General features: G+C 29.1%; 1 protein-coding gene across 2 annotated transcripts in view; it reads left to right on the top strand.

Annotated features, from left to right (window-relative positions):
• LOC100204927 (leucine-rich repeat serine/threonine-protein kinase 1) overlaps positions 1-23377 on the top strand; it is a 93586-nt gene that overhangs the window by 17708 nt on the left and 52501 nt on the right. For both annotated transcript variants that reach the window (XM_065814624.1, XM_065814623.1), the window contains exons 3-6: positions 13302-13548; positions 13638-13890; positions 22648-22932; positions 23030-23312. In XM_065814624.1, coding sequence (XP_065670696.1) covers positions 13302-13548; positions 13638-13890; positions 22648-22932; positions 23030-23312 — 1068 coding nt within the window. The remainder of the gene's footprint in view (positions 1-13301; positions 13549-13637; positions 13891-22647; positions 22933-23029; positions 23313-23377) is intronic.

Here is a 23377-nt window from a genome sequence, read left to right as displayed (position 1 = left end):
GAGTGCAGTCTTTTTGTGTTTTATAGTTTTTGGTACTTTATTCATTTTTAAATTAGTTTGAAGAACTTGACTCAAAGCATAGATAGTACTCAGAACACCGTTTAATAGCCCAAGCAATTGCCTCATTACTACTAATAAACCCTAAGCCGTAACAAAGGGCTCCAAATGTGGCCTCCGCAATGCACACCAAAAGTACAAACAGGGACACCATTCATGCGCAACATGGCACTGTTAATACTTTGATATTTTTCAGCTGTTGATGGAATCAGCCTCTCTGAGAGCTACTACAGAGTTCGGGAAACCTGACTACCAGCCGGCCTCAGAACCATAAAACTGAGTTTTAGAGCTGTACCCTCATAAGGAGATAATAGAATGAGTTGCCTAGTCGTAAAAACAGTGACACAAGCAAACCCATGCATTGAGTCAAGAAGATCCAGCATTCAACATCCTAAACTGGAAACAATGTATTAAAAATACATCTGCGCCAGCCTAATAGATGAAGAAGGCCTAATAGATGAAGCCTAATAGATGTATAGCCTAATAAAAGAAGCCTAATAAAAGAAGCCTAATAAAAGAAGCTTAATAAAAGAAGCCTAATAAAAGAAAGCCTAATAGATGAAGAATATATATATATATATATATATATATATATATATATATATATATATATATATATATATATATATATATATATATATATATATATATATATATATATATATATATATACATATATATATATATATATATATATATATATATATATATATATATATATATATATATATATATATATATATATATATATATATATATTAGGGTGGCCCTAAAAACAACTTTTTTGAAAAAAATCTGCTCCCACCCCTTAAATGTGTTCTATATAATACGAAAACACTAGGTTTAAATTTTTTTTGAAAAAAACATATTTATAGAGGTCCCCCAAGACCCTTTAATATTTAACGGGTCCCTAATATTTTCAAAAAAAAAGTTTCTCAAAAATAGGTCAACCTGGTACTCAAATGAAGCGCAATTATATAAAAATTTCAAAAATAATATTCATTTTGAAAAATAAATTTGAAGTTTAAACTTATTTATCACAATTATCATGAAAAATTCACTTATTTCATTTTTTGCTAAAAAACAAGATTTTTACAAAAGTAAAACCTAAAATAACTATATTATTTCAAAATGAATGTTATTTTTGAAATTTTTATATAATTTCGCTTCATTTGAGTACCAGGTTGACCTATTTTCGAGAAACTTTTTTTTTTAAATATTAGGGACCCGTTAAATATTAAAGGGTTTTGGGGGACCTCTAAAAATATTTTTTATTCAACAAAATTTTGAACCTAGTGTTTTTGTATTATATAGAACACATTTAAAGGGTGGGAGCAGATTTTTTTCAAAAAAATTGTTTTTAGGGACACCCTAATATATATATATATATATATTAACCATCAGCAAGACTAGGTTTTTTCAAACCGAGAAGAGAAGTTAGTACTTCTTGTGAGACTGAGAACGAGATGAGACGAGAAATTTAACAGTTTTTGAAAACAAATTTATTAAAAACCAAGTAAAAAAAAAAAAATGTAAACATGGTTTAGACAAATAGACACAAATGACATTTGTCAAATGTAAACAAATTTTCAAATATTAATTCAGAATTTGTTTGCCAAACGTTTCCGACAAGACAATGTTTTCTCTGATTAAGATGATTTGTTCTACTTTTTCTGGGTGTAAGTTGTGTCTGGATGATGGGACTACATTTCCACCTGAGCTAAAAACTCTCTCTGATTTTGTTGAACTTGCTGGAATAGCTAAAATTTGTCTAGCTAATAAAAAGAGTTCTGGCAATGTATTTGAATGCAATTTCCACCAATCAAGAATCGGAAAGTCTTTTTTGGCATCAGGGAGATATTCATACTGGCACATTTCGCTCAAAATAGGATTCAGTTCAGATGTTGGCTCTTGTGTTTCAAGTCTGACGTTTAACTTGCGCTTCAGTTTTGAATTAGATGTCAAAAACAAATTAAATTTTTAATTAGATTTATTAAAATCACGGAGTCAAAATATTAATTAATTAAAAAAACAAATTATTAAGCATTTTGTAAATTATAATAATTTTTAATTTGGAAAATAATATAATATTTAAGTCTCGTTCTACTTTTCGCGAAAAATTTCTATTTCTCGTTTCTCACGAGAAGTCCCATTTCTCACGAGAAAAGAGAACGAGACGAGATCTCGCTCATGGTTAATATATATATATATATATATATATATATATATATATATATATATATATATATATATATATATATATATGTATATATGTATATATATAAAAACATCTACACTTCCAACAAGGCTGCAAGCAACCGCTATTTAAGGGAAAAGTGAAGCTTCTGGAAGAAAAAGATAAAGTTTATAAAGCAAGATAACGATTAACAGATGAATTAAAAGACTGCAAATTATATGAATCAGGAAAACAAAAAGAAGGGAAGCGAATCCCAAAGAACTAATGTTCGAGAAAAAAACTAGTCACAGTAAATAGATGACTATATTTACAAGGTGTTTTTGCACCTTGTCTAAAAGAGAAAAGGCATCATTCGAAGATCTGCCCCAGAAATGGCAATAGTATTTCATACAAGGATGGATTTGAGATTTGTAGAGATAAAGAATAGAATCTGGAGTAAGAAAGTGTCGAGCACAATAAAGAGATGCAACCTTAGTAGATGTTAATTTTGCAATGGATTTGATATATGGTTTCCAAGAAAGATCAGAACTAAGAGTTAATCCTAGAAGATGAAAGGTAATGTACTCATCAAGTACATTACTGTTCATAAATATAGAAAAATTTAAGTTATTGCGATAATGATTGCCTGAAAAAAATTGAGTTTTATCTGAATTAAAGTTCACCAGCCATTAAGAGCCCTATGCTGTAATAGAAGTGAGATCCTTTTCAAGCTCAAAAAAAAGTCAAGAGCAATAGCCTTCGCTTCTCCATATCTATCCAACTCACAATAAAACCATCAGTTATTGTAGTTAGCAAATCAGCAGTAGAACAAGAAGTTCGAGAACAAGAAGATCAAAAAGTTAATTAATTATCCATCTGTCTTATTTATTCCAGAATGTTATTAAATTCAAGAAGATTTAGTGTTTGTTAGTTTTAAAAACTGGAAAGAAGACTTATGGTACAGTAATTAGACGAGTCAGATCGCTCTCCTGAAATTTCGAAATTAGGGATAACGGATTGTGCTTTCCAGCAGACTGGAAAACAAGACTCTGATGAGAACTTTTAAATAGTTTCGAAAGTATAGACGATAACTCTGGGGAATACTTCTGCAAGACTATAACAGGTATCCGAACTACAAGCTGTAGAAGAGTCGAAGCAGGAAATCACTTTAGATACAGAAGTTAGAGTAATACAGGTGTCAAGCAATAAATCAGCCTGTGTATCAACTATATCAGATAGGGTGTGATTACAGTGGTGTACACTGGATTTTTTAGATGTTTGGGTTTTGACACTTACAGGGATTGTGCAAACTCCAAACTTTTGTATGTTTATGCTTATATCAAAAAAGAATGTTTTGCAAAGAATCGGGGTGATTGGAGCTTAGGAACAAAAAAACCCTAATGTTTGGGCCCACCCAGCCCTTAATGTGGGAGCAGCAAGTTTATAAAATATTTTCTTTATTATTTTTATCTAAGTTCATATTCATCAAACAACAATCTAAGTTCATATTCAACAAATTTCAAGTTTCATGCAATAATCTCTTAGTGTTCAGTTTTTATGACCCTGCAATGTTTACAGCCCCCTCAAATTGAGGGGGGTTAAAACTTTAAATGGTCATAGTTTTTGAAAAAAAAAGAGATTATTGCATGAAATTTAAAATCTGTTAATGAATATGAATTTAGATAAAAATAGTAAAGAAAATATTTTATAAACTTGTTGCTCCCACGTTAAGGGCTGGGTGGGCCCAAAAATTAGGGTTTTTTTGTTCCCAAGCTCCAATCACCCCAATTCTTTGCAAAACATTCTTTTTTGATATAAGCATAAACATACAAAAGTTTGGAGTTTGCACAATGCCTGTAAGTGTCAAAACTCAAACACCTAAAAATCCAGTGTACACCACTGGATTAGTTGAATTAGAGATGAGATTGATATAAAGTTCTTAGCAAACAGTTCAGCTTTGTCTTGAGATAAGATTACAAAATCCTAACCATGCAAAAGAGGCAGAATAACAGATTTGCCCTAATTATTGACGCTGTTAAAGATTCTCCAGAAGTCTCTGGAGCCTAATTTTTGAGATGAAATACAAGATTTTGTGACCTGAAAAAAGCAGGCTTTTGCATTAGACGCCTGTTTATTATTGCGTTTCTAGCCATAATAAACAGGCTTCTGTTTTCTGGAGAATTATTTTGCCGATAGATATGGAAGTAATGGTTAGGAATAAAAATTGCAGCAGCACAATCAAAGAAAAATTATTGAGAAGAGTGAGGTTTGACTTGGAATCGTTGAGAAGAAATATATATATGGTTGAGCTAGAGAATAACTTAATAATTTTATAATATATTTTATAATATAACTTTTTATTTAAAAACAACATAATTATGCCTTATTTTATGCTTTCTTACATTACAATATCTTTACCTGTTGCACATAACTCAGTATATAACTTTCATAGTTAGGACTAAATCAGCCAAGGGCGGTTAAATATAAAGTATTATTGAGTTGGGTGGTACGCTGGTATCGATCAGTTTGGCAATCAGTGTTTTATGCCATTATAAACCTAGTGAAATTTAATATAAATCATATAAGTCAAATATATATATATATATATATATATATATATATATATATATATATATATATATATATATATATATATATATACACACACACACATAAATAAATTTGATTTTGCTGTGTGCATATATATCAGCTAGAGTGCTTGATGAATGATATCAGAACTATATAATTGATTTTTTGACGAGATAAATAAAAATAACTACATAATTTTTACTACTAAAAGTTTCATGTGCTTTGCAATCATTGGGTAATAATCATCAAAATATATCTTTTACCTGATGATTGCAAAATGCATGAAACTTTTAGTAGTTAAAATCATGTAGTTATTTTTATTTAATTTCGTCAAAAAATCAATTATATATATATACATATATATATCAAGCCTTCTCAGAAAAGGCATCTGACCACACTCCTTTTATGACCATAGTATTTTGTTTTGACAACTTTCCCCATACACTTAGCATATTTTGATAGTTAGTATGTTTTGAAAATTGGCTTAAAAAACTAAACTGAAGAAAAAATGAAAAATGATAAAACCATAAATTGGAAAAGATGAACCAGTCAAAATAAAAACATAAAGTTAATATATTTATAATTAAATAATAATAATTTTTTTCAATATCAATATGACAGTGTTTGAAAGGGCTTATGATGATTATATAATGTATTAGTGAGATCTTGACTATTTGTGCGGCATTGTATGAAGATTTTAACCTTTTTAATAACTTTTTTTTATGTTTTATTTGCTTAGTAGATATTTGAAAAAATCTAAGTTTTCAATTTCTAAATAATTAAGTTTCGAAGTACTTAACCTTTGAGTAAATAACTTTAAAACTTTAATCTACTTTAAAATCCATGAAGTGAAAAACTTTTAAATTAGAATAAAATTGTATGCTTTTATTTTTCTGGTCTATCTTTTATTTATTATATCATTTGTGAAGATTTTTATTTTTTTGGTTTAGTTTTTAATTTTTTTGTTTTCACTTCTCTTTTTAGTATATGGTTTGTTTATTTAGAGCATTTTTTTTGCATGCTAGTTTTCCAAACTTGCAAAAAGTCATGGCCAAATTGATATGGTCGCATGTCTTTCCTGAAAAGGCTCAGTATATATATCAGGCTTGGACAGTAATGGCATGCGATCGAGCGCTATTGCTGACCACGCAATTGATTTTATTTTTTGACAACTTGAGCACAATTGTTTATATGTTTTGATGATTTAAACATTTCAGAAATGCGCTGAATGTAAAAACACTAAGCTAAACTTAAACTAGAAAAAAAATTTAAAAAAAAACTAATGAAAAAAAAAAATTCCTAACAAAAAAAAAATTATATTAACAATAAAATAAAAATAAAAACTTAAACATGAAGCGAAACTTTTTGTTTATATTTGTTTTTATTTAGGTTTAAAATAAATGTTATTAAAACTTATTTTTTTAAATGTTTTTTTAAATTTAAGCAGAATAATTTAAATTAAGTAACAAATTACTACTAATGATTTTTTAATAAATGAACAAGTTTTATCAAATTTATTTAGCGGTAAACAGATTCTATCTGTTGACCAGTCTTGAACCCCTTCTTCACCTATTAACCTAGCGCAAATGTATTTTTAATATATTGTTTGCAGTTTAGGATGTTGAGCGCTGGATTTTCTTGACTCAATGCATGGGTTTTGCTTGTGTCTCTGTTTTTATGACTAGGCAACTCATTCTATTATCTCCTAATAAGGGTACAGTTCTAAAACTCAGTTTTATGGTTATGAGGCCAACTGGTAGTCAGGTTTTGCGAATTCTGTGGTAGCTCTCAGATAGGCTGATTCCATCAACAGCTGAAAAATATCAGAGTACTAACAGTACAATGTTGCAGATAAATGGTGTCTCTGTTCATACTTTTGGTGTGCATTGTTGAGGCCACATTTGGAGTCCTTTGTTATTAGCTTGGGTTTATTAATAGTAATGAGCCAATTGCTTGAGCTATTAGATAGTGTACTGAGTACTATCTATGCCTTGAGTGAAGTTCTTTAAAAAATTTAAAATGACTAAAGTTCCAAAAACTATAAAACACAAAAAACCATCATCATCACCAAGTTCTCTAAACCTATCATTCACTAATATTCTTGGTCTTCGAAGTAACTTTTCTTCTGTTGAGTCTTATTTCTTGCAAAGTTCACTAGACCTACTTGCTCTTTATGAGACTAATTTGAGTTCAGCTGTCTCATCTTATGATGCTAGTGTTGATGGTTATCTTCCTTTTATTTCGTAAAGACTCCAATAGTCACATGATTGGTCAGAGCATTTACATTTGTAAAAATTCACCCATTTGGCAGGAAACTAGGTTTGAATCCAGACTATTCTTTTATGTGCTTTCGTTTAGCACCACTTCACTCTATTACCTTTCTCTTTGTTCTATATCGCTCTCCTTCATCTCAAGACTGCACTCTTTTTGATAATAATTCTGATGAAATTGACCAGGCCCTCTCTCTTTATCCATCAGCCAATATTGTTGTTGTCGGTAACTTTAATGCTCATCACAATGAACGGTTTGGCTCTAGTGTCAGTAACTCTGCAGGCATTAAAGCCCACAACTATTGCCTTTCTCAATCTCTAACTCAAATAATCAACTTTCCAACTCGCTTTCCAGACAACCTGAATCATTTACCTTCTCTACTTGACCTATGTCTTGTTTCTGATCCTAGTCAGTGCTCATTTTTTTCACATTCACCCTTAGGTGCTTCTAATCACGGTTTGATCTCTCTAAAACTATTATCTCATTCTTCTTCATCATCTGAATCCCCCTATCATCATACCTCTTACAACTACCTTAAAGCTGACTGGGACTCTTTCCGTGATTTTCTTCGTGATGGCCCTTGGGTATAAATTTTCGTCTTCTTGTCGATAAATGTGCTTCTTACATAACTTCGTGGATTCATGCTGGTATGGAATCTTTTGTTCCCTCTCAACGATTCCAGGTCAAGCATCACTCTTCTCCATGGCTTTCCTCACACTGTGCTGCTGCGATTGCCAATCGAAACCGTTACTTCCATATTTATCAGCAAACAATTCTCAAAACAGACGTCTGTTTATTACTGCTAGAAACAATTGTAAAAAGGTTTTGTCTAGCGCCAAAACCCGCTATTCTCAGGTCATGAAATCTCATATCTAATCTAAAAAACTAGGCTCTCGTGACTTCTGGAGAATCTTTAATAATATCAATAACAAGGGCAAATCTTTAATTCCACCTCTCTTTTATGGTTCAGACTTTGTCACCTCACCTAAAGACAAAGCTGAATTGTTTGCTAAAAACTTTTCATCAATATCATTTCTTGATTCCACTGATTGCGTTCTACCTGATATTGCCAACAAACAGGTTGATCCATTGCTTGACATTCATATCACTCCAGCTTCCGTATCTAAAGTGGTTTCCTGCCTAGACTCTTCTACAGCTTGTGGCCTGGACAACATACCTGTTATTGTCTTGCAGAAGTGTTCTCCGGAACTGTCGTCTATACTCTCAAAACTATTCAACAAGTGCTTATCAGAGTCTTGTTTTCCAGCCTGCTGGAAAGCGGCATCTGTTATCCCTATTTTCAAAAATTCTGGAGAGCAATCTGACTCGCCTAACTACTGTGCCATTAGTTGTCTTCCTATTATAAGCAAGGTTTTTGAATCTTTAATTAACAAACACTTATTCTCTCATCTTGAATCTAATAGCTTACTTTCTTATCATCAATTTGGATTTTGATTTTAATGCTCATCACACTGAATGGCTTTGCTCTAGTGTCAGTGAATCTGCAGGCGTTAAAGCCTGCAACTTTTTTTCTTTCTCAATCCCTAACTTGATTAGTCAACTTTCTAACTCGCTCTCCAGACAACTCGAATCATTTCCCTCCCATATAACTATCGTCCCATTAGTCTTGTTCCTATCATAAGCAAGGTTTTTGAATCTTTAATTAACAAACATCTAATCTCTTAACTTGAATCTAAAAAATTACTTTTTAATCATAAATATGGATTTCAATCTTCTCTTTTTACAGCTGATTTGCTAACAGTAATGATTGATAGGTTTTATCGTGCATTAAATAGAGATATAGAGGTTAAGGCCATCACTCTTAACATTTCTAATGCTTTTTATTAAGTTTGGCATGTTGGTCTTCTTTAAGATTATTATATCCTTCTTTTCCAATCGTAGTATAGAAGTTATCCTCGACAGCACTCTTCTTCATATCCTGTAACTTCAGGGGTTCCTCCAAGGTTCAATCCTTGTCCTCTTTTTAATTTACATCAACAATCTTCCAGATATTTTCACATCTAAGGTTGCATTATTCGTTGATGATACTACCTTTTATTCTTGTTATGATAAGAAGCTAACACTCTCTGATCGCTTGGAGGAGACTTTTGAGCTTGAAAAAGATCTCATTTCTGCTACAGCATAGGGCTCACTGTGACTGGGGAACTTTAATTCAGATAAAATTAAATTTTTTTTAGCCAATTGTTACTGCAATATCTTAGATCTTTCTATATTTATGAATGGTAATGTACTCGTTGCATCATCTACCTTTCATCTTCTAGGATTATTCCTACTTCTCTTCTAGGATTATTCCCACTTTATCTTCTAGGATTAACTCCTACTTCTGATCTTTCTTGGAAATCGTATATCAAATCTATTACAAAAGTACCATCTGCTAATGTTGCATCTCTTTATCGAGCTCAACAGTTTCTTTCCCCGGATTCTATTTTTTATCTTTATAAATCTCAAATCTGTTCTTCTTTGGAATAATATTGCCATATCTGGGGCGGATCTTCTAATGATGCCTTTTCTCTTTTAGACAAGATGCAAAAATGCATTGTAAACATAGTCAGACCTGCTCTTGCAGCCATCCTCCAACCATTATCACATCATCATAATGTTGTTTCTCTTTCTCTTTTCTACAAATTTTATAATGGGCACTGCTCTAAAGAGCTAGAATCTTTTATGCCATCTACTAAAATTCATTCTCGTGTTACTCTTCATTCAATTAAGTCTCATCCTTTTTCTGTGACTGTTACTAAGTGCTCATAAAACTCCTATTTGTCTAGTTTTTTTCCTCGAACATCAGTTTTTTGTAATTCGCTTCCTTTTTCTTGCTTTCCTGATTCATATAATTTGCAATCTTTTAAGTTGTTTGTCAATCGTTATCTTGCTCTATAAACTTTATCTTTTATCTTCCTGTAACTTCCAACTCTTGCAGTGGTTGTTTGCAGCTATGTTAAAAGCGAAGATGTAAAAAAAAAAAGTTTGTTATAGGGAAAAGTATAAAGAATACAAAGTTATTTTAAATTTTGTAGTCCTAATATACTTTTTAATTTAAGACTGAAAATAATAATATAATATTAATAATATATAAAAAGTCATGAAAAATCCTATTGGGTGTCACTTAAAACTTTCTTTTATTTTTGTTTGTGATAAGTTTAATTTAGATTTCAGATGTTTAATAAATAAAACACAAATATTTTATTTACAAAAAAATTTAAAGTATAAACAAGGTCATTCAAAATCATTGCAATATATAGTTAAGCACCAACTTGGATATCTTCTATATTTAAAATCGTTGCATAATGCGTGGTCGTACAGCGCGTGTACAATCACCTTCCATTTTATTTTTATTTTTTTTGCCGCAGTAACAATTCTTTCTAAATACTTCCTTCATTGCACTATAGTCACAGCAACATTTTCAACATATATTTTTATTTTGGACCAGATAGCTTCTACTGGGTTTAACATTGGGCTGTAGGGTCCTAATTGTAACAACTGAGCCAGTGAATTTTCAAACACCCTTTCCAAACAAGCGTGACATGGAGCATTGTCTGTTACGACAACCAAATCCTCTAAACAATTCCCGGATGTAACCCACTGGTTAAACAAAGGAATCATTACAAGAATCTGCTTTAAATAATCCTCTGCAAGTTTCCATCATGATGATATTTGTTATTGATATAACTGCAACCAAATGTATGTTTGCATCTTGTGAAGAAGGTATTTTCATTATTGCTCTTTTCTCCTGTTTGGCACACCCTTGCGTTTTTCTACAAAAAAGGTTACAATTTGTTTCATCTAACCAAACTATCGGATGACCATTTGTGATGTGTTCGTTAATGTTTCTAACATATTCAACTCTTTTTTGTTTGTTTTCATTACTATTCATTGTAGTAGGCTCCTTGTGCACTTTTTAAAATGAAAATAGTCTGCCTTTTAGGTAATTGGCAATTATGTTTGTGCAGACACTAATATTAAATTGTCTTAATTCTTATTTTAATGGCCACCAATGTCAACTGACAGTCAATCCAAGTTAGTGTTTCTTCGATTTGATCATTGGTTAATTTTTTTGGTTTAAAAACCAATAAAGTTTAAATTTCCGCTGCGGACCCAGTTGTATGCTGTCTTATATTTGACACCTAAAGTTTGTACCAGAGTCAGCCAATCGTCATTTGGCTCAGCACATTCAATTACTCTTCTTCTATCATTTGATGAAGATAAAACATAATGTTTTCTTTCTAATTGTTCAGTTGTATGTATTTCATGTCTACAAATTGTACACATTGGTTCTGGTTGTTCCAGAGGTGGATGTAAACAAATTTGGTGAAATAAATGCTTGCATGGATTCAATTTAATAACAGACTTTCTATTCATAGTGTATTGACAAATAACACAACGATCTTTTAATTCCATTACTGTATTACTGTATTGCTGGTGCTTACAAATACTAAATTTGATATTATTAACACATTAAAATGCATGTCCAAGAAGATCTTTTATAATGATCTTTAAGCTTACATTGTGAATTTGCAATTACAAATAATGTATTCTCATTTACATAATACGGTTTCTTAATTACAACTTTTGTTTTTCAAATTACATATTGCGATTTTTTATTTACATGTTAGGTTTCTCAATTACATTTTAAAATTTCTTAATTGCATGTTGTGTTTCTTAATTACATATTGCGACTTCTAAATTACATTTTGTATTTCTCAATTTCATCTTACTTTTCTTAATTACATCTTTTAAGTTCTCAATTACATCTTACAAAGGTGTAGTTAAAAAAAAGGTTTTCAACTTTTTTATTTGTAAAAATAGGGAAAAAAAATTATATATATATAACATGTTTTATCAATTTATACATGCGTTTATGTGAACAATCATAATTAATTTTATGGCTTTATTTAAAGCCTTTGCATAAAATAAAAACTTTATAATAGATCTAAAACTTGTGATTAAAAAATAATTTGTAAACAAATTCTATTTTGTAAATAAATTGTTTTATCTTGCATGTTTGTGATAAAGAAATGCAATATTTGTTTTGAACGTTTATTAGATTTATTTAGTGCTTGCAATAAAAATATGAATAATTTTTTAATTGCAACAGATGCTTTTTTTTTCTATCAAATTTTTAATTCTTTAAAATAAATTAATTTAATTAAAAAAAAAATGTAAAAGAATAAAAATTAATAATAAAAATTATACATAAATGATTCTAAATAATATGTATATAATAATAATAATAATATAAATATATAATAATAATATAAATATATAATAATAATATAAGTAATATAAGTAATTTAAATATATTACATAACAATAACACTTTTTTTTATTGTATTAGAATTGTTAAAACATCAAATAGCCTTGGTCAAGTTGTAAAGAAAAAAAAAAAAATGTATGTATACTATGAACATTGGAAGAATAGGGCCACACTATATTAGAAAACTGTGTAGCCTATCTTAGCGAAAAACTGTACTTTTCCTTATATAGTGTGGTTTAGTGGCGTTTTCTGTAGCCCTGTCATATATACATACATACATCCAGATCTAATAAATGAGTGTGGGTGGGAATTTATTATTTGTGTTCTATAAAAAGTAGAAACTTTTTATAGAACACAAATAAACAATTTAGTTCTAGTGCGGCTTGCCCTCATATGCATTTTTCATTTTTTAACAGCTGTTTTAATATAATTCAATAGGTTTTAATACAATTTAATATGCTTACATAAGTTTTATACTATGCACTTAAGAACACATTGACAAAGGGTTTGGGTTTAGGTATTGTATAGATTTTGAAAATTGTTGTCTAGGGTTTGGGTTTTGGCATGAAGAACTTTTATTATGGAAATAATAAACATCATTTTTTTCTTATTTGCTTTTTTTTTTTTTACAAAAGCACTGTTTGAATTTAAGCCAGCATTTTTTAATATTAAGCATGCAAAATATCTTAGAACAGTGCAATCTTCTTCATTTTAGTCAGCTGCCGTTTTTATTTAAATTATTTTCAAGTTTATCTAAAACCTTATTTTTCATTTTTAATTTAATTTAAAATGCAAATACTCATTTTAAAATTGTGCATGCCAGCTAGAAATGAACAGCGCTTTTTTGTGTGTTTGCAGTATATTCCGAATGGAGAAGGCTGACTGTGCTGATCTAAATAGACAAGGATAACAATATATACATATATTTTTTAGTGTCTTAAAGAAATGACATCATTTGGAATTTCTCTTCATCCATCAAATACAGTAACAAAAGACTCATGTATTTATGTTGCAACAATTTTTGGTCAAACATGCGTAGTTGAGTATATAGTGAACTCAACTCATGATATTTTAGAAAAGGTTTTTGAAGGTGGATTAGGACAAAACCCTGATATAAGCTATGCTGAAATTTGGGCAGGATTATCAAATAATGTGAAAACAGAAAACAAGATAAAATCAGGTATTTCAACCATTAATGATTTTAGGATTTTTTGAAAGTTGTACAATTTTATTGTTTTGTGGTTTTAGAAAGCCTTTTTTATATTTTAGGTAGTCTTCTACTTTATATTGCATGCCTATTGAAGCATTTTGATATTGTTAAGTTTTTGTTAGCACAAGGTGTTAATGCAAACAAATTATTAATGTCAACAAAAAGTTTTTATTCAAGCATGTTTGTACCTCTTGCTGTGGCTTGTAAAAATAACGATCTGAAGATAGCAGAAATCTTATTTGAAAATGGAGCTGAAATTACTTCTTCAATTGCTAATCATTATCCTGATATTATTGCTTTATTATTGCAAAGGTTTTGTTATACTATTAATACTACTAGTAATATATGGTATTGTATGTCATACATTTCTATACCTTATGAATATGAGCAACAGGTGTCTCAAAACAATATATTTGTAAAAGATCTGCTTTCAACCTAAAAAGTGTTCTATATGATTAAATAACGCTGGATTAAAAAATATTTTAATAAAAAGTATTTTTTGGGGTAGCTCAAGACTCTTGCACATTTAATGGGTTCCTAAAATTAAAATTAATTCTTTCAAAAGTTTGTCATGTTGGGTCAGTAAAATTAAAATTTTTTTTTTATAAAATGATAATTATTTTTGAAATTTTCATTTAATTTGGAATCATTGAAGACACTTTATGATTTGACTTTTAAAAAACCTGATCAAGTATACATGAATCAGGTAATGGGTCATTAGATGATTCATGTATGCTTGATCAAGTTTTTTTCATGTTCAGAGAATAGGGTTAGTGTCAGTTTAAAGTTGTATTTTTAATTATATATATAAATAAGTATATATATATACATATAATTATATTTAATCGCACAGGCTAACTTAAAAATGACCATCCTGCCAGCAAGAAGACTGATATATATATGTGTAAGTATATATATATATATATATATATATATATATATATATATATATATATATATATATATATATATATATATATATATATGAAGTATATATATCTTTAGGTATTCAACTTGTTATGAATTAGGTGGGGAGTCCAAAAAATAATTTTTTTTTGGATTTTGTATAGTTTAACCACTTTTTCTTAATTAATTTTTTATGCTGATTTCAAATTACTTAATACTTTTTTTCATTATAAATGTTTGGCCTTCTACTTCAATTTCAATAAAAGTGAATATTTTGACAAAACAATCAATTTTTAAATTAAATGAAATCATTATTATTATCAAAGTAGAATCCATGGTAAATATTTTCCTTTTCGTTTTATCAATAAAATACGTAATCATTATGTGTAGTTATAAATACAACAAAAGGGAGGAACATAAAATTACTCTACATCAGGACTTGTAACTATTACTACTGAAAATGCTTGATTGCAACCATTTCAGTGATTTGAGTTTTTTCTGAAAATCAAGAGGTCTGAGGTTCAATGTTGGCTCTGACCAGATAAGTGACATTGGTAAAAAAACTTCCTAGTTAAATTGCTCTTCCTTTGTGATAAGATGCTTAGTTCTTCTTGGATCACCTTAACAACTAAAAAAAAGTCATCGTAGGTAATTGTGGATTGTTGTGAGGACTTTCCAAGCAAAAAACTTTGAATTATTAGCTTATTCTTCAGTAGAATTTTTTTGTATTTTTATCAACAATTATGATTTTAAATAAAGTGAATCTTTGCTGCAATTCAAATCTACTATTTTTTGATTATTACAATTTTTCAGGTTTTTACATTTTTAAATTTTTTAACAATTAGACACATTTCCTGAAATATTTCTAAATTACCTAAATCTTGATTTCACAATTGTTTGAATATTTAAATACATAACCACAAGGAATTTTTGTAATTGACAGTATTTCTAAAGATGATTGCAATAAGTGCCACGCTGATGCTTAAGTTTAATGTTATTTGTAATTGTTTTATAAATTGCAAAAACCTGATTAAAAATCTGACTACTGTATCTTTTTCCAAACCCATAATACTTTCTTATTTTCTGTTGAAGAAATATAACTAAATTTTGCTTAACTGACTTTGTATGGAGAATTCGTCAACTACTGGGAGATTTTTAAAGAAGTTTATTAACTTTGATTTATTTGTTACGAGTTTATAATTTATTTTTTAGCTTGTTACTTCTTGTTGCAATATTTTTCATTTTATTCAGTATCTAATTTCAGTTTACAAAATTAATAGCAAAGTATTTTCTAGCAAGTAAATCAAAATAAATTTTTACACTAGATAAGACTTATTGTTGTTTAAACACAAATTTCATTTATTTTTATTCAAGGTTATCTAATCAAAATTTAATTTGCATATATTTTAACATTAAGTTGCATAACTTTACATACAAAGAATATGCTGAAAAGTTATCTAGTTTTAAAGTTTTTTAATACTTTTGAAATATTAAAAATTAAAGTAGAAGATCAACCACAAAAAAAATACAAAAAAGTTAACTAAGAATAATCGGTTAAACAAAAATTATAGAATTTTGGCCCCCTCCCTCTATATGAATGTAAATAAATAACATATTTATTTTTATATTTAAAAAAATAGCGTAACATAACAGGTCTTGCGATAAAGTGTTGGATGTAGTGCATTTCACGCACACAAAGAGTGACTTTATGTAAGGCAAGACTATTTACACTAAAAACTTTTTTATTTGATATTATTTAAATAACTCTATAGATATTTTTAAGCTGTATTTTAATGATGTAATTAGCATTTATTTTAACGGTATTTTAAAGGGATCCACAAGTGCAGAGACAAAATGTGTTCATATTAAAGAAAATGCTTTATAAAAACATTTGGGCATTTTATTGATAATAATAGATAATCAATAAAACTAAATTGTCCTTTTAGTCAAAGATTTATTTCTCTATTTTTTCTTGGCTTTTGGAGTCATTATAATATACACCGCAATCTGCAGACTGCATAATTTATTTCTTGTGCATTTTGTTTATAACAGTTTCAGTATATGATGTCATTGTGGATTTTTTTTAAAGAAGAATTTATAAGAAGTATTTTTTATCCGACAATCAGAAGATCATGATTATTTGTATACTTTTTTACTAAATTTCAAAAAAACAAAAATAGAACATTTAAAGTTAAATAAAATAGTTTCTACTACTTACACTCTAAACAAGTTGAGCCTGGTACTATAAGGGATGTGATGGGGATTGAACTCTGAACTTCTTGCTTATGAGGCAAGTGCTTGACACCACTACTGCATATGAAAAAACTAGGTGAATATAATCTAAATTTTATATACCGCATATATAAATGTTTATTCATCTAACTTTTTTATGCTGCATATAATAAAATTAGATAAATAAAAGTTTTTAGAGTATGCAGGGACAGATACTGTAAGATGCAACTTTGTTCAATGAAGAGTTAACTAAGAATTAGTTTTTGATGGAACTAGAGACAATAGTTCATTTGAGCAGTGATCATGATGGTATTTGGGGTCCAAAGGAATAAAGTGCAAGTTGTTGCAGAATGAGCTGCTTTTTCTAAGCAATCAAAAAGAAAAGACTTTTTGATTGCTTAGACAGAAGTATAAAGTTTTATATTCTTCAAAACAGGAATATAAATTTGAGTCATCAGCATATAGAGCCACTGTAAGATTGTCAGGAAGATTGTTAATTTAGATAAGAAACAATACAGGACTAAGGACAGAACTTTAAGATACCCAAAAAGTTACTGGAAATGAAGAAGAGTGTTGGTCTTTGAGAATGGCTTTAATAAAGCAGTTAAAAAGAAAGGATTTGATAATCTCAAAAAATTAGAGAGATCGGAATGTTTTGCAGAGTTAAAAATTGGAACAACAGATGCTATTTTCTAGCAGGGAGGAAAACAAGGTTCAGTCAAGCACCTGTTAAATAGTTTAGAGAGAATTAAAGAGAGTTCTGGAAAAAGCTTTTGTAAGACTATGACAGGAATGTTGTCTGGACCGCAATCTGCCGAAGAGTCTAGTTAAGAAATGATTTAACCAACAAAAGACAGAATGGTTTGGATGTCTATAAATGGGTTAACCTGTTTAACTGAAGTGGCAGGAAGAGTATGACCATTCGATTCAAGAATCAAATTAGAGGAAAAATTATTTGCAAATAGTTCTACTATTATTGGAAGAGGTAATATGATCAGACCCATAAATTAGAGATAGAATGTTTGATTTACTTTCGTTAATGATACTGTTGAAGGTTTTTCTGAAGTCTCTAGAGTCTAGTCTTAAATCATAATTGTGACCTTTTATACTTCTTTCCATATTTTTTGTGCAACTGCAGCTAACTTTAACTGTATTTTGATAAAAAAATTTGTATAATTTATTAGAGGGCGGGAAATGCTAATCGACCAATTTTAAAAACACATTTCTTATTTTAGTGGAAATATTTTTGCTACATGGGGGATTGAACCCAATTAAATTTCTTGTTCTATTTTGCTTTATTCCATTTTTTTTCAGGGTCAAATTTTAGTTCAAAATTTTGAAATCCACTTTTTTTATGGATATCTTCACAGTAATGAATTTTCTTGATGTCGCATTTAACCTTCCTGAAAATTCATATAAATGATAAGTTATTGAAACTAAATGATGAATCATATATTAATATTAACTCAAATCATTGACCCCAAATTCTTAAACAAGTCTCATTTTCAATTAATAACGGGCTAAACCAAAACTTGTCTGATGAAAATGTATTTAATTCTTCTAAACAAATTTATGAAGATGCCCTTAAAGGGATCCCAAACCTCCTAGACATGTTGTATTAATATTAAAGAGAATGATAAAAAAAGATGTTTATGCTAAATTTTTTTATTAAAACAAAAGAATAAAACTAACTTTTTTATTTTAGTCCAAGCTCACCTTTTCTGTTTTGTTGTAGGCTAAAAAGTCAGCATAATATACTCCGCAATCTACAGACTTAATAATTTATTCAAGTGTCTTTTATTCCTAAGAGTTTCAGTCATTGATTTTTTTGTTTGTTTTCATATTCGATCTTTTACGCAAACATAAAAATCAATGGCGTCGTGTACTGAAACTCTTAGGAATAAAATGCGCTGAATAAATTATCAAGTCTGTAGATTGTGGCGTATATCATGCTAACTTTTTGGCCTACAACAAAATGGAGACAAGCTTCTACTAAAATAAAAAAGTTAGTTTTTTTTGGTAAGCATTTATTCTTTTGTATTAACCTTTACCCCTCCATTTTTGTAATTGCCAATTCTGAATACTTTTTTAGCAAAATTGTTGCAACTTAGACTAGTTACATTTGACCACACATTATGACAAAATAACAAAATATGTAGTAATAAATTAGATAAATTAAGCATGTCTGGCATGACAAGGCAGTGGAGTAATTCAGGAAATTTCCCACGTCTTACCCTGTAAGACACAGGAAGGGTAAAGGTTAATCAAAAAAATTTAGCCCAAACATTTTTTTTTATCATTCTCTTTAATATTTACAGATGTCTTGGAGGTTTTGGATTCCTTTAAAAAAAGTTGATAAATTCTACATGATTATAAAATAAAGTTATAATAAAATTAATTTAAAAAAGGAGAACTTTTTCTTTAATTTTAACTAATCTTATGCAGTGCAAAGAGATTTTTTTTCTTAATATTCTTGGTTTAAAATACTGGGTAATATCACTATAACATTAATGACAATATGGTCGCAAAGTTGTTTATAAAAGAAAAGCATTATCGTTGTATCTAAGATAAAAAGCGCAAATCATTTTTGAAATAATCTAATAACTGTATAATAAACTGTAATGCTTTTTTAAAGGCACAGTTATTGCAAAAATTAAAATAAAGCTTCAGTTGGAATGCAAATATTTTGAATTAGATTAGACTAACTGGTTGGTTTCTGAAATAAAAAATCATTTTCTTATAAAAATGCTATTATGAAAAAATTAATTGATAATATCTTAAAATCTTAAATCTTTTTCTTAGTCAACAATATGTCTTTTATGTATTATTTAAAATATTCAAACGAATTTATGTATTATTTTTTAAATAATACATATTTATATTTCAAATGAATTTATGTATTATTTTTTAAATAATACATAAATTCGTTTAAAAAATAAAACATTCTTTTTGAATGTTATAACTGAGTTATATATTATATATATTTTTCAGAATTATTTTACCGAGTTATATATTTTATATATTATATATATTATATATGCGGTAGTGGTGTAGTGGTAAAGCGCTCACTTCATAAGCAAGAGGTTCCGAGTTCGATCCCCGCCACGTCCCTGGTAATACCGCGCTTGACTTGTTTCTCCGCGCAGCAGCTTTGTTCCTCGAGGTTCGTGTTACGGAGTTATAGAGTTGAGAGGGTTATAACCACTATTAAGTACTCTCCTCATCTGTAGTGGCCTTCTCGGCCTTGAGGAGGTGAATAATAATAAAAAAAATATATATATATAAATTGAATTATATAAATTTGTCTCAATTTGAGCAAAATAAAAAAATATAATGTTCAATTAAATGTTTTACTAAAAATTAAATGTTTTACTAAATGTTTTATTAAATGTTTTACTATAAATAATTGTATAAACGCTTTTATTGTGAAACCTCTAATTGTTAAACTTCTTATATTCTAAAGGGTGATTTTTTTGCTGGTATCTTTTTGGCAACACTGGTTTTGACAGATCATGCATGCATCATGTCTTGTATCATTGTTAAACTTGTTCGGTTTGATCTATAATTTAACCATGAATTGACTTACGAATGAACAGCACTTGCAAATATTGAATTTTACTATCAAAATTCATGCTCAGTTAAAGGAATGCATCGCGCACTTCTTCCAATTTATGGGCAGTTTGGTTGGTCTACTGAGGGAGCTATTCGAAAGCTTTTGACTAAATTTCAAACTCAGTTTACATTATTGGACATTAAACCAACAACACGCATGTGTAGAGTGAGGACCGAAGAAAATGTTGCAGCTGTATCTGCCAGATTTAGTGATGACCGTGAAATGTCGGTTTGCCGCTGTTTGCAGCAGTTGGGCCTCTGTTACTCCACTACGTGGAAAATTTTGCGAAAGAATTTAAGTGTAAAACCTTATAAGATAAAGCTGGTGCAAGAATTGAAGCCACACGACCCCTCACAACGTTTAACATTTGGTGAATGGGCGCTGTCAAAGTTGGAGGAAGATCCACATTTTTATCGAAAAATTGTGTTTAGCGATAAAGTTCATTTCTGGTTAAACGGATACGTTAACAAGCAAAATTGCTGCATCTGGAGTGAAGACCAGCCAGAAGCATTGCAAGAGCTGCCAATGCATCCCAAAAAAATTACTGTTTGATGTGGATTATGGGCCGGTGACATAATTGGGCCGTACTTCTTCAAAGACAACAGTTGTCAGAACGTTACTGTGAAATGCGAGAGCTACCATGTGATGGTTACAAACGTTTTTTTGCCCAAAATGGAAAAGCTGAACTTTGCTGACATGTGGTTTCAACAAGACAGTGCCACATGCCACACTGCACACAAAACAATGGCCCAATTGAGAGGCGAGTTCAGTGAACAGTTTATCTCACATTTGGGGCCCGTCAATTGGCTGCCAGATCATGTGATTTAACACCTTTGGACTATTTCTTGTGAGGCCATGTTAAGGCTAATGTCTACAGGGATAAACCAGCAACGATTGACGGTCTGGAAGCCAATATTGAAGCATTTATTTGTGAGATACCGGCCGATATGTTGGAGAGAGTGTGCCAAAATTGGACCTTAGGCATGGGCCATCTAAAGGGGAGGCGCAGCCAACATTTACATGAAATAATCTTTAAACATTAAATTATATCGACCATTCTATTGACTCAAATAAAGATTTCATCAATTTTTTCAAATTTTTTGTGTTTTTCTTATTAAAATCAAATCCTAAACCTCTTAAAAAATCACCCTTTATTACAGTAAAAAATATAAAATATATTTTTTTTACAAGCATTAGAAACATTTTAGCTCTTTGTTTATAAAATTTTCTATTGAATAAATGAATAGCTAGGGTGAAAACCCAAAAAAAATCTTAAAAAAAAAAAGTATTTTTATGAAACGGAATATTTCATAACTTTTCACAGCATGATAAACAACATTCGTTATGCATAAATACTTGCAGCATTAACTTTACAAGCTTATGTAAGTATACAAGTAAATTTTGCAAGCAAATGCTCAAAAATCAAATTTTGTTTCTAATTAAGCAATTTTTTTAATGAATAAACAGATGTTTCGTGCAAAAATTTAAAGCTCTTGTAAAAAGCTGTTTAATGGAGCAGCTCCCATTGCTCACCATGTTTGTTTTAGGGAAGCATTTCTTTGTTCTTGCAATCATGCAATCCAGCTGTAAAAGTCTGGCCATAAAACACACACAAAAAAAGTATAATGCTATAAATGTCATTAAAAATAACCTTATCAGTTTTGTATAAAATTTTTATTTAAAATCAGTTAAAAATAGTTATACTACTCCCTTATATTTAAAAAGCTAAGTGCAGTTGAGGGATACATAGATTAAACCCTGTCTTATTGTTTGAATCATTATATGTGTTTCTCAAGAAGCACTGCTACTACATTACTATCGCATTACTATTTCATGATAATGATAATTTTTCTTATTATAATAAACACTATCGAATATTTAAAGTTTAAAAATTCTGTCAGTAGTTTCAATGCTTTTTGAATTGTTTTTTAATATTATTTATTTCTTAATATGAATCAAGCTAATTGCTTAATTATTTTATATAAGATAAGTTGCGAAAATATTATATTAATTTTTATTTGTTTTAATTTGTGAAATTTTTTTATAATAGTTTGGCATAAAATAGTTTTTGTTTCAACTTCTTTTATTATAAAAGACATTTTGTGAAGGGCTACCTTTAATTCTAAAGGACTACTTTTTGTTGTTAAATTAGTTACTTTTGAAAATTTCCAAAAATATTTGTTGTTTTAATAATAATGAAAAGTTAAACATAACCTTTTTATATACAAAAATGCTTTTTGTTTATAAAAATGCTGTTTTATTTTTCATTAAAATTTTTAAATAATGCTTACAGATCTTTCAATTTTTTTCTTTTTTAGTCGTGTTAAAATATTATCTGAGTGTGATAATAGGGAAGGTAATTTTAGTTTTATAAACACAAGTTCAGAGTGTTATTCATTATGCTGGAGTAATCTTCGACTGCATAAGCTTCATAAACACTGGCTTTCGAATAATTCAGAAAATATATATATGCTTGACTTACATGATAATTCTATTGAAGATATTCCATCTGAATTTTTTGACTTGCTGCCCAATGTTAAAGAAGTCGACTTGTCTTGTAATTTACTAAGAGAATTTCCTCATCAAAGTGCAAACCTTTCTAAGCAAGTATTTTCAATTTTTATGTAAATTTTTTCCAAAGTTTAAAATAAAATATGTAATATTTGTTATATGATATTAGTTATAATTATTTATTTGCAGAATTATAAAGGTGGTTGCACGTAAAAATAAGCTAAAGACATTACCACTTTCATTGTTTAACAATCCAAATATTACTCATATTGATTTTTCAGCTAATGAAATTATTAATTTGCCAACAGACCCTGAAAAGTTATGGGAATGTACTATGCTAAAGCATTTAAGGTTATCTATCAATAAAATTATTTCTATTCCGTCATCGATTTCTGGAGCTAATAGTTTAGAAAAACTGTATCTCAGTGATAACTTAATTCAGAGTTTTGAATGTTCTTGGAAATGTCCTCTGGTAAGTTTAATGAATTTTTTTTAATGTTCTTGGAAGTGTTTTTGATAAATTTATTACCAGTACTA

This window comes from Hydra vulgaris, chromosome 12 (assembly GCF_038396675.1).
Source record: "Hydra vulgaris chromosome 12, alternate assembly HydraT2T_AEP".
NCBI lineage: Eukaryota > Metazoa > Cnidaria > Hydrozoa > Anthoathecata > Hydridae > Hydra > Hydra vulgaris.
Note: the sequence above shows the minus strand (reverse complement) of the source record. Positions and strands in the feature narration are given on the sequence as shown.